General features: G+C 45.0%; 1 protein-coding gene across 2 annotated transcripts in view; it reads right to left on the bottom strand.

Moving 5' to 3' along the window:
• The window catches only part of AMOTL1 (angiomotin like 1), a 183256-nt gene that overhangs the window by 136694 nt on the left and 33096 nt on the right, over positions 1-13466 (bottom strand). For both annotated transcript variants that reach the window (XM_010360570.2, XM_010360571.2), the window contains exon 3: positions 8975-9025. In XM_010360570.2, the coding sequence (XP_010358872.1) occupies positions 8975-9025 (51 nt within the window). The remainder of the gene's footprint in view (positions 1-8974; positions 9026-13466) is intronic.

Below are 13466 nucleotides of genomic sequence, written 5' to 3'. Positions count from 1 at the left end.
ATCTCGACCCATCCTTCTGAAACAGGGTAGGGAAGAGGAGGTAAGTGACAGTATTATTTAACTTATATGCCCAATCTTTCAGAAAGCTTTGACCATACTTGAAGGTATCAGAGCATTTGTCTAAGGACAGAAAGACATTTAATGGTACTACAATTGGGCATTTCTCATATAATGCATTTAATCCTCACCACCATGGGCTGCGGTCAGTACTATTATTATCCCCATTGTATCAGTCAGGGTCCTATCAGGAGATAGATGGTACATGCAAAAGGAGTGACTGAAGACAGTCTAATGAAGCAACTATTTACAAAAGGGTTAAAGGAAAACAGCAAATGATGAGGAAGCACCCTGGGGCTAGTCACTATGAGGAGCTGCTACCATCCCTATGATGGTTAGTTTTAGGTGTCAACTTGACTGAATTCAGGGATACCTAGAGAGATGATGATGCATTATTTCTGGGTGTGTCTGTGCGGGTGTTTTCAGAAGAGGCTGGCATTTGAGTAGGTAGACTGAGTGGGGAAGATCTGCCTTCAATGTGGATAGGCACCATCCAATTGGCTGGGGGCCTGGATGGAACCAAAAGGGCTGAGGAGAGGCAAATCCTTGTTGTCTTTTCAAGAGCTGGGACATTCTTCTTCTGCCCTTGGATATCAGAACTCCAGGTTGTTTGGCTTTTGAACTCCAGTACTTGTATCAGAGGTTACCCAGGCTCTCAGGCCTTTGGCCTTGGACTGAGAGTTACATTATCACGTTCCATGGTTCTGAGGATTTCAGACTTGGACTGAGCCTCACCATGGCTTCCATGGTTCCCCAGGTTGCAGACAGCTTGTCACAGGACTTCTCGTCCTCCATAATCACAACAGCATATTCCCCTAGTAAATTCCCTCTCACTCAACTATACCTATATATATACCCTATTGGTTCTGTCTCTCTAGAGAACCCTAATACAACCCATAAACTGGAAGGGGAAGTTATCAGAATCCAGCAAGACAGGATGCTATAAGAGAGGGCCATTCTATAGGATCTGCAGCCTTCAGTAGAATCACACAGCCATATTATCCCACAGCCTGATGGGAAGGAAGTAGGTACACTGGGTTCTCTTTCTCACCACACTCCTATATCCTGCCAGTGCCTCTTATTGGTCAAATCTGACAGAAATCCACATGATGCATTCCAAAAGGTAAGTGTTTCAGAGCACAGAGAAGAGTGATAAAGGATGGTAAGTGGGTCCGGAAAAGCATCAGAAAATAGTACATGATTTTAAAGTTCAGGAAAAGAAGATAAAGATTAAGTAACTTGTCTATGGCCATAAAGCAAGTAAGAAGTGGAGCTAAAATTCACCACTCAGAATGGTTTGATACCCATGCTCTTAACCACTAAGATGTGCTTCCTATAACTTGTTAGGAAGATTGCTTAGTCATCCAGCACCTCTTTCTCCCTGTACCCTACCCAGCTATTCTCTGATAATAGATTCCATCCTATCCCCACCCAATTTTCCCAGTTTTCTTGGAACTATGGGTAACCATGTGACTAAAGTTCAGGCCAATGGAATATAAGTGAACACCATTAGATGTGTGCAGCTTTCAGGTTGTGCCCACCACTTTCCTTCTCCCTTGTCTACGGACTAGAATGTGGATGTGATAGTAGAAGCTGAAACAGTCACCTTGAACTACTGCATGGAAATCACATTTGAGGATATAGTTTACCCTGAAGCCACAGATCAGCACTAGACTGCTCATGCTCTAAGTGAAAAAGAAACAAGCTTACATATTGTGTTAAGTAACTGTCATTTTGGCCTTTGTCATAGCAGCCCAACCTATATCCTAAATAATACCAAGACCAAGCACCCATATGGCCCTAATGAGGCTCAGTCATAATGGCTTGAGCAATAAGAGAAATACGACTGGTAGAGTCAGCTAGTGATCACCAATGTGTGTGTTCTCCTCTTTTTCCTGGCATATAACTAGACTACATTTTCCACCCCACCCCATTCCATCTGGGTGAGGCTGTGGGACTAGTTCTTACCCTTGAAAAATGAGGGGAAGTGAGTATTTTGCCTCCAGGCTGAGGCAATCAAGGGTGAACATTCTTTGTTGCTCACCTGATTCACTTACCTGACAAATGGATGCAAAGCATCAGTGAAAGAATCTGAGCCCCTAGAAGATGGTGAAGCCAGGAAATGGAAGAAGCCGCGGTCCTCAATGACACATGAAGCACAGCCCTCTGACAACTCCACACTGGACCACTGCACAAGCAAGCAATGCAGTCTTCCTTGTGTTAAGCCACTGACACTGGGGTTTAGCCTATCCTGACTAAGGCATAAACACTGCGATTCAGAGCTGCAATCTCATTCCATATTTTTGGAGTACAAGGGGGTAAGAGGAGACTGGGAAATATTTAAGTTACTATTTTAAAGAAGTTATACAAATGTCATCATTTGTCCTAATAAGACCCAGCATACATCCTGCCTGAATGAGGAAGGCCAGAATAGCACAAGAAAACACTTTCTCCTTGCATACTGGCCCTCAGGGCAGTTAGCCCTGGTGGCTCCCAAGAATGCTGTTCTCATGACATACTCCTCTCCTGGCACTCATAGGCCAGTTCACCAGGTCTGAGCAGAGACAGCAGCAATTGAGCTTGAGGCATGCCAGAGGGTCAAGCAACCCCAAAGGGCAACAAAATATGAAAGGTTAAGAAAACAAGGAACCAGTTTGCTTGTGGGTGGTGAGAGTGAGCTCCCCCACCTCTTCTTTCTAATGTCCAGATTTTCTAAAATAAGCACATATTACTTTTATACCAGAAAACTTAAGTTTAAAAATTGGACTTTTAAAACTTCAATTTTTAAGAAAGATAAAAAATAAGCTGGATAAGCCCCCGGAATAAACACAGGAGATATAGGTCACAGGAGAAAGGATCCAGTCCTCAAGGCACTGTTACAACAAGCAGAAAGGCCAGTCTTAGAGATATACAACTGAAAAGATAAAGTGTCTCAGCGGTGACACCCTCCCTCCCTCATTCAACAAATATTTACTGAAGATTAACTTGTGCTGGGCACTGTGCTGGCTGCTAGATTTACACAGAAGAATGAGGTGGCTACAGTGTAGCGCAGTTGTTCACAATCTTAGCAGCATATTGAAATCACTTGAGATGTGATTAAAACCAAGCAAACAAACAAAAAACACAATAACATTGATGCTTGGTCCACATCCCAGAGATTCAGATGTAATCATTCAGGATTGGGAACTGGTCTCAGGACTTCTAAAAGCTCCTCCTGATTCTGATGTGCAGCCAAAATTGAAAACCACCAGGAGGACCTGACACATGGGATTAGTGTTGAAGGCTGGATAGGAGTAAGCCAGGGGAGAATGGGAGAAGGGGGAGGAGAAGCATGCAGGTGGAGGAAACTGAGCCGAATGTAGAGGATCACACCATAGTTCCATAAAACTAGAATGTCATAGTGGGTGTGAGTGATGCAGGTTATGGTGTTCCTCCTATGTCAAACCAAGTATCTATCCTCCAGGTAGAAGACAGTCAGTCAAGGCTATTCACACGGCAGACATGGTCACATCTGGGTTCATCCTAACTCTCCACACATTCTTTCTAACCCTCTCAGATGGCCGTAACTTCTAGCTATGGATGGAACTACAGAAAGGCTATGGAAAGGTGTGGGCTTTGCCTCCTCAGAAAATGGTACCACTATCTCAAGAAAGAAAGCATATTTCTTGACACTTCATCATGGCCACTTTCAATACAGCATTTATCCAGAGATACACCCCTTTCTCTACTGCCTTTTAAACTTTCCCCTTTTTGTGTCTTAATTTTATTACATGATCTTGCTGCAACACTGAGAATCAATCCCCCAAGGAGCCAATATTTATTCATTTACAGACTGATATAAAAATTCAGAGGTGGAATGGACTACCAATCACGAGGCAAAAAAGTAGTGGAACTATCACCAGAACCTCAGATGGAAAACCATTCCACATGCCACTCCAGGGACAAATCACTAAATAATTCCACTGACCTAATCACCATTCCTGACTACCTCTTTTTGGGGACTAGGTAAGTTGTAGAGGTTTCCAGAAACAAAAATGGTTTGATTAGTAGGCGGGATAACTGATAAAAGCTATTTCATCCTTCAATCTTGGGAAATAAGTATGTTTTAAATGAATAATAATAATGAAACAATAAAATAAAAGCACTTCCTGAATTCCAAGCACATTCAATACACGGACTTTACATACACCATTTACCATATCCACACAAGGTCCCAACTGAGTTGATTAAATAACTGAGGCTTGAAGCAGTTTAATCACCTGCCCAACGTCACAGGAAACTGCAAGAGAATTCAAACTAAAATTTTAGGACTTCTGTGATGATACAATATAATAAAAAATATATATATATTTGGTTTTCATCTCTGGTTCTCAGCACAGAGCTCCTAAAACCCTTGAAATTTCCTGAGTGATAGAGGTGACAGGAGCATCTTTTTTTTTATTCATAACAAGTACCTTTCAACCATACCTGAGTTTATGCTAATGAGATAACTGGTGGCTGAAAGTCCTTAGACAGTTTCAGGATGGAGGCTGGTTGTGGGAAGAACCAACCATATTATTAAAAGGTTGGAATTCAATGAGAACACTTGGACACAGGGCAGGGAACATCACACAACGGGGCCTGCCGTGGGGTTGGGGAATGGGGGAGGGATAGCATTAGGAGAAATACCTAATGTAAATAACAAGTTAACGGGTGCAGCAAACCAACATGGCACATGTATACCTATGTAACAAACCTGCATGTTGTGCACATGTACCCTAGAAATTAAAGTATAATAATAATAAAAACAAAAGTTTGCTAGCGGGTCAAGGAAAACAAAGATCAAGAGCCAAGGAAAGCATTCCCTGGAATAAAGATAATAAATTTCAACAAATCAACACTAAAAGTAACTTTATAATATTGATTTTAAAAGCTGTATGTCTTCAATTCTAAGGTGTCATCTTTTCACATTTTAATATCATAGATATAATAGCTAGCATTCATCTTGCACTCACTTTGTACCAGGTTCTGTTACATGCACTTTACATGTGCTGACTCACAGAATATTGTGTATTTTATCTTGCACTTACTTTGTACCAGGTTCTGTTACATGTGCTTTACATGTGCTGACTCATAGAACATGGGTATTTCATGGAGTGAAAAATTTCATCTGCTCTCTGAAAAGCTGTTAGTAAACCAATGTTACAAACTTAAACTCCATGACTGTTTAGAATCCAGGAACCATTGTAGGTGCAGAAATAAATAGTGCTTACAGATATACATTAAAAAAAAATTACATTGAGGGGAAAAAAAAAAAAAGGTTGGAATTTCCAGCCCCACCCACCTACTCTTCTCACTTCCCCTCCCCCTTTCCCCGCACCCTGCTACACACACACCTGACCTCTGGGGAGGGGAAAGGGACTGGGGATTGAGTTAATCACCCATGGCCAATGATTCAATCAATCATGCCTAATGGAACATCCATAAAAACCCTAAATGAGGGGGTATGGAGAGTTTCTGAGTTAGTGAACCTATCCATGTGCCAGGAGGGTGGTGTACCCCAATTCTAAAAGGACAGAAGCTCCTGTGCTTTGGACTCTTCCAGACTTCACCCTTTGCATCTCCTCATCCAGCTGTTCATTTATATCCTTTATGATAACCTGGTAAACATAAGTATAGTGCTTCCTTGAGTTCTCTCAGCTATTAAAGTAAATTATAGAAACCAAAAGGAGGTTATAGGAAGCCCTGATTTGTAGCCAAGTTAGACATAAGTGTGGGTAATACGCGGGCTCACCACTTACAGTTGATATCTGAAGTGGTAGGTGGTCTTGCAGGACTGAGCCCTTAACCTACAGGGCCTGTGCTAACTCTGGGTATTGGTAAAATTTAATTAAATTGTAGGACATCTGGTTGGTGGCTGCAAAATACTGAAGAATTACTTGGTGTAGAAAACCCACACACTGGGTTTCAGAAGTATTGTGAGTACAGGCCAGGCACAGTGGCTCACGCCTGTAATCCCAGCACTTTGGGAGGCCAACAGAGGTGGGGGGCGGATCACCTGAGGTCAGGAGTTCCAGACCAGCCTAGCTAACATGGTAAAACCCTGTCTCTACTAAATTTCCAAACATTAGCTGGACATGGTGGCGGGCACCTGTAATCCCAGCTACTCAGGAGGCTGAGGCAGGAGAATAGGTTGAACCCGGGAGATGGAGGTTGCAGGGAGCTGAGATCATGCCACTGCACTCCCACCTGGGTGACAGAGCGAGACTCTCACAAAAACAAAAAAGAAGTGAGTAGAGAAACAATTTTATTTTAACTTTGCTCTGCCTTTTCTTATATTCTGGCCAGGAGTGAACCTGTGCTCATCTGTGCTCCAGAAAGAATGGCTGCTTGACAAGCTCATCAACTGCTGTAAGAGGCATTTTTCCTGCTGTGTCTCTAAGAAAAGCACCAAAAAACCATCACGACTCTTTCCAAGGGAGAAATGGCAGCTCTGTCTTTGACCTGAATAGCATGAAAACAAGGCAGTCTGATCCAGACAGCTGCTCTGTCATGGAGAGAATAACCCTTGGGGACACCATGTACCCAAACAGCATGGCACATGAATATAAACAACGAATACCCAATGGCCATAGGCCTCCTTTGGCTTACAGCCCCTCACAGCACTTTAAGAGGCGAGAATAGAACTGGAAGACACCTCAGGGATCACCAGGCACAACCCTTGCTTTTTGCAGATAAGGAAACTGAGGCTAGTTAACCTGTCTATTAAAGAAGCTGGAGCAGGGTGAAAGCTAGAACCTTGATCTCAAACTCTCAGACTTCTGTTTTATTTTCTCTATCACCCTGCAAGCCCAGAACCCAGAAGGGAACCCCACGGTTCTCATCATGCTACTGTAGACTGAATGTTTATATCCCTCAAAATTCATGTGTTGAAACCTAATCCTCAATGTGATGGTATTTGGAGGTGAGGCCTTTGGGAAGTGACTAGTTTCATAAGGGTGGAGCTCTCACTGGAGGGATTAGTGCCCTTAGAAAAAAGACAGCAAGAGCTCCCTGGCCCTCTTCCGCCATGTTGAGGACACAGTGAGAAGATAGCCATCTACGAACCAGGAAGCCGACCCTCACCAGACACTGAACCAGCCAGTTTCTTGGTCATGGAATTCCCAGCCTCCAGAACTTGTGAGAAATAATTTCTGTTGTTTACAAACTACCCAATCTGTTTTTGATATAACAACCCAAATGGACTAAGACACACACTCCAATCTCCTCATGAGAAACTGGGTTTTTACCATAGGGGAGCTGAAGAGAAAAAAATATTGCTTTTTATTTTCTACTGCTAATTTGAAAGGATACCCATATTTATCAGTGCCTCATGGGAGCAGTTCAGTCTGTAAGTCCCAGAGGGAGATACGGAGATGAAAAAGGGTCAAATACCTGGGCCTTCCTGCAGCACAAATCATTCCGTGAATGCAAACAATTTAGTAGTAACATAGTCGGATTTCTCAGAGCAAGCAATGCTCATCCTACCACTGCTTATGTTTGTGTACGATTTAAGAGGACCAAATGGCTTCGTCGCACTGTGGAGTGTCAATGCTGGTGCCATTAACATACAATTATACATGCGTGGAGCAGATCATCAAGTACCTGCCCTCTTAATAAATCACATCATGCAAAGCTATGGTTTAGATGTCACTTTCATTTCATAAAATGATTCACCACAGTATGTCTTAAAAGCTAGTTTTGCTCATGGATTTAGTTTACGATTCCACTGATAGAGATGTGATTGCCTCGCAACTTGTCAGAAATACATCCTCTGAATAAAACATGGTACTCCTCCCTGCCACAGAATGCCAACTTTGATCCATATCTATTTTGGGCGCTTGGCTCCTAGAAATGAATGAAAGTCGTGGTTGAGGTGGAATTTTGCTTCAGGTCCTGTGGGACTTGATGAGGACATTCTTCCCAGCACAAGAGGCTGACCAGGGACAGGGTGCCACAGTTGAGCGTGTTACTGAGGATAAACATATTTAAACCACTGTTTGTGGACAGTTCCCCTCCTCCTTTACTGTCAACATATATCATAAAATAAATCCTTTCATTTCATCTTAGGAAGGCAAGATATTCAGGCTAGTGATGAAAGAACAGTAAGGAGAGACTTGATAGCCCAGACCAGTAGCAGCTAAACTAACCTTGAAAGCAGAAGGAAAAAAAAAAGAGAGAAGAACCCAACCACTAAGCCACCGAGTAAGAATGGGTGGCAGGAAGAGTTAGAGAGATTGCCCATTCGCATTTCTTTCTTTTCACTCTCTCTTCAGCCTATCTCTTGACAAGAGTGTCCCGGTTCACCCATCACAAATCTCCACTTACCATGCCAGGCATGAGGATGGAATGTCCTATCTCGAGACACCTACAGGCTAACTGAGGAATAGAAATCAGGGAGGGAAGCAGGTCTTACAGTTTAATAATTACACCGCCGTTTTCAGCCCCTGACTTCATTAAATTCAGGGTAAGGACGACCCACACGACGTCCTTCTCGTGCCAGGTACTTGGCAAGACAGAACCAGTCGCTGCTGTATCCTTCCGGCAAGATGAGCGCAGGTTACAGAAGCCCCAGGTCTGGAAGTTTGCTGTGCCAGGCTCCTCGGAGCAGCATCACTGACACAGACAGACACACACACGCGCGCACAGAGACACACGCACACGCGCGCGCGCGAACACACACGCACGGCTAATTGGACATTTGCCCCGCCACCCCGAAAGCACAGCGCCAAGGAAAGGCCGGTTCCCGCCGCGAAGGCAGCAGGTGTCCCCTGACCCTTTTCCTCCGTCCCCCAACCCCACCCCCATCCCTAGCTGAGTTCATCTGGACGCCCCCCAAACTCGTAGTTCTTGGGCAGAATTGCGACCAAGAAATAAAAGACAAAAGGAGCACACTTACCTAACTCGTCTGGGCTGTACGATGCGGGCGAGGCTTCCACAAACTCACTGTCTGGGGGAGAAGAAAAGCAGAAAACAACTCGAATCGCTACCATCCAGGGCGAACCCACCAAGCATCAGCTCAAGCGCAGGTCCCCGGGAAAAGCGCGGGCTTCTCTTTCCCAGCGCTCAGAATCTGTGAGCCGGAGGCCCCGCGGGATTCGGACCGCTGGATCCCCAGGGAGTGAGAAATCGCCGCAGAAACTTGGGGGGCAACTCGGCCCGGGCACCGCGCGGCTTCCAGGCGCGGTCAGGCGCGCGCCAACTTTCCCCGCGTGCCACCCCGCGGCTCCCCCGGCTGGGTGCTGGGCCGCGGCCGCATCCTCTGCCCTCAGCCCGCGGGGCGCATTGCTCTGTCTGCCGGGCCTGGCGCCGACGCCCCAGCGCTGAAAAGCCGCAAAGTTTTCCCGCGGTCCGGGAGGCCCGAGGGCGCGCGGCGCGGCGGCGAGCACCCCTCGCCCACCCAGGCGCCCAGCGCATCCCCGCTCGTTGCTAGGTAACCGTGGCCGTCACGCTCCGCAGCGGCGTGCGCGGCCGCCCAACTCCCGGCTGACGGAATCCTCCCTAGTCCCCGCCCAGTTTGCCCATTTTCCAAAAAACCAGAGCATAACCCGTTCTAACCCGATTCCCTGCTCTGTTATGTTATGTCTGCCCTCCTCTGATGCTTGGGAAATCGTTTGTTCTGTGGCTTCTCCTGAGGAGATGGAGGATTTTCAGAGCTTGCGGAAAGGTAGGAGGAGCCCCAAATGCCCTCCAATCCCCTCCTGTTGGAACCAGAATTCCAACTCCAGTCCAACATTATTTCCTACTCTTCAAGAGATCACCTGGCTCAAGTGGGCAAAGTAATATGAGCTCCATTGCAGAGGTAGGGAAATCAAGGCTGAGAAGTTGTTAATTTATGCGTGACATCATTATGATAGGGGTATGTGAGGGAGAAGGCGGGGAGGAGAGAAGAGCAGTGCTCCTCCTACTCTGTAAAAGATTGACTACTTTCAGATACAGAACGTAAAAGCAATAATTATGCTCTGAGAGCTGTAAATTCTAAAGTAATTAATGTAACACTGTGAGAACCTCCCTCTCTGAGTCAGTGGCCTGATAACTTGGACAGATGTGTTATGTATCTCCCCCCAGTCCCCAGGCCTGACTGTGACTGCTCTGCATTAAGGGGGCAAAGGTGCTGGACTTGGGATGTGCTCCAGAGAGAGCCCCGCAGCTGATGACCCATAACAGGGTCAGTGGGAAGGAAGGAGCAAGTACGGAAATGGTTGTCCTTTCTCCATCCTTGGAGGACTATTGGAAGGTCAACAGTCTGAGCAGCCTCCTGGGGGCCTTCTATTGACTCAAAGTGATCAGAGCACCAGCTGCAGCAGCCTAAGGGCCCCAGTCTGAGCCAGTGTGCTCTCATCCTGTAAACACTCAGCCATCTCAGGCTTTTCCACTGTCAGCTTTTGGTTTACAAATCACCATGAAGGACAGAAAGCCCCTTCAGCCAGCATTGCTCACCCAGCCCAGGGAAGCAGGGGCGGGGCTGTCCTTCCCCAGCAAGGCAGCATTCTTGAGCTGCTGAGCCTATCTCTCCAACCTCTTCTTTTTCCTGCTTCTTGTAATCTGAGCTCCCAAATCCAGGAATTAAATATGTTTGAGTGAAGGTTTGCACTTATCACTCCATCCCCTCCCACCTCCTAGAATCCTCCCGTTTGTCCTCTGGAACTCATGGTTCATTACTAGCAAAATCTATATGTCCTCAGCCTCCTCTCTGAATGTTTCTTTCAGTGACTTGCTCTGACCCATAACTGGCTTTCCTTGAAAATAACAGGCTGCATTACTTGCCTCCTCTACTTATTTCAGCCATCTATGGATCCTCTGGTTGTTCCACCTCATTTCTTGAAGATAATGGCATCTGATTCACTGTCACTTTTCCCAGTATCATTCCTGTGATTATTCTTATTTTTCTCCATCTACCTAGTCACACTCTAATCTCTCAACTCTTCTGCATCCCTTTCTTGATGTGCTGCAACCACACCAGCCCCCTGCTGTCATAATATCAATGTGAAGCAATCCACTTTCCTACCTTTCCAGCTCATCCCCTCTGTTATTTTAATCCAATGTGTCCTTGACCCCACCAGCATCTATAATTTACTTATCCATGACCTTTTCTCTGCCCCTCACTCTCCTCATGACCCTCCTTCCTTCCTTATGGACTTTAGTTTCCAGTTTCATTATTATTTCTGTCTTACTTACACCTTCAAATCTATGTTCTGCTCTCTTACCGTGCTATTTACCTGGTGAAAACACAACCCTAGTAAAATATAACTCCACCTTCTTCCCATCTACACCCAGCTAAACATGATTGAAGAAGCACAAAATTGACTGGGTGTAGTGGCTCACGTCTATATTCCCAGCACTTTGGGAGGCTGAGGTGGTCGGATCACCTGAGGTCAGGAGTTTGAGACCAGTCTGGCCAACATGGCGAAAACCCATCTCTACTAAAAATACAAAAATTAGCCAAGTGTGGTGGCACATGCCTGTAATCCCAGCTGCTCAGGAGGCTGAGGCAGGAGAATCGCTTGAACCCAGGAGGTAGAGGTTGCAGTGAGCTGAGATCACGCCATTGCAGTCCAGCCTGGGTGACAGAGCAAGACTCTGTCTCAAAAAAAAAACCCACAAAATTATGCTGTCTGGTCTTATTTTCAATTCATGACCACTAAAATCAAACGGAGCTAGTGCAGCCCAGCAATCACTCTGCATTTGCCTGTTTATTTACCCTCCTGCTCTCCTGTTGCTATGGATGAATCATCTAAGGCCATTATGGCCTCCAGTATGAATCGGATCCCATTCATGTGGCTTTTCCCTCTTCCCACCTGGATTAGTATTTTAATCTGTCCTTGATCACTCCCATCAGTATACAGACATACTACTATGATCTTGTCTTTTTAAAAATCCTTTCTTGACTCTACATATCTCTAGCCATTACTCCAATTCTCAGCTCCCCTTTACAACAGAATTCATTAAAATAATTATCTACACTGATAGCACCCATTCTTCATTTTGCTCTTACAAGCAGCTTAAACAGGTTTCTACCTCACTCTGCCAGAGTAGCTCTTGTCAAGGTCAAGAATGGCTTTGCCATCGCCAATGCCAGTGATCAATCCTAGGTCCTAACAGCAGGTTTTGACCTGCTGATCTTATGAGTGGATGGGCTCAGATGGGCTGTCTGCAGAATCAGTCTCCTCTGGTTTCCCATAGAATCAAGAAGCAAATAACATTTGTGTCTCAAGAGAGGTGGCCTATAGAGGGCCTTGGGATCAGCCAGACCTGGGTTCTGATACCAGTTCCAATACTAACTAGTAACTTCATTTCTTTCCGTCTTAGCTTTGTGTAAACTTGGAGATAATAATCATAGCTAGCATACCAATGTGGTGAGAGTGCAATAAACTAATGCACTTGGAGCCCCTAGGAGAGACAGTGTCACACTGTAAAAGTCAAATAAATGTTAGTTAATATTGGATGCCATGCTGCTTTACAGCTGACACAAATGGACTCTTTTTATCCCTTAACAATTTTGAGTTACTGAAAGAAGATACTAACCGCAGAGTATGTTTACATTAGGGGAATGTTCATTGTCTCCACTTTTAGTTTGCGTTCCAAGAATTGGCTTGAAAGTTGGTTACTTGGAGCTGGCAACCGGTTTACCCCTATGAAAATGTTGCCAGTGCTCCACAGGGTGATTAGGTTCCGGAGCCTGCCAAACTGTTTTCACAATGGACTTGCCTTCAATTTGTTCACATTAATGGATGACTTGTAAACTAGGAACTATCCTCACAGCACCTTAGTTATTTGAATTTCCTAATCAACTGAGGGTTAATGAGAAGACGTTTCTCTTGTTTCAGTATTTGCTGTTGAAAATTCTCTAAAGTAAATGATTCTAATTTTCTATCTTAGGAAGTAGAACAGAGCCAACAATAATGTTTCATATTAATAAAACAAACTTTTATTGGGAATTTACCATGCTTCCAGCGCTGATCAGTGCCCTTCTAATAAGGGATTCCATGACAGACCTTATTGAATCTCAGGGCAATGTCCAAAGTGCCTACCCACACTTGACTTTTATAGGTCTCTTATAAAGAACTGGTTCTGCCGGTGTGTCACTGAGTTATAATGAACAGTGCACTAGTTTACAGATTTGTATCTCAGCTCTGTGAATTATTGGGTGGGGGGCATTTTCAGTTTCCTAACAACAATACACACCTCACTGGATTGTTAGGACAGCAAAATAGGTAAGGTATGAGACAGACCAGGCACAGTGTCTAGCACACAGTGGGTACATAATAAATATTCATTTTCTGGCTGGGTACGGTGGCTTATGCCTGTAATCACAAACTTTGGGAGGCAGAGGCAGGTGGATCACCTGAGGTCAGGAGTTCAAGAGCAGCTTGGCCAACATGGTCAAACTC

This window comes from Rhinopithecus roxellana, chromosome 15 (genome assembly GCF_007565055.1).
Source record: "Rhinopithecus roxellana isolate Shanxi Qingling chromosome 15, ASM756505v1, whole genome shotgun sequence".
NCBI classification, from domain to species: Eukaryota; Metazoa; Chordata; class Mammalia; order Primates; family Cercopithecidae; genus Rhinopithecus; species Rhinopithecus roxellana.
Note: the sequence above shows the minus strand (reverse complement) of the source record. Positions and strands in the feature narration are given on the sequence as shown.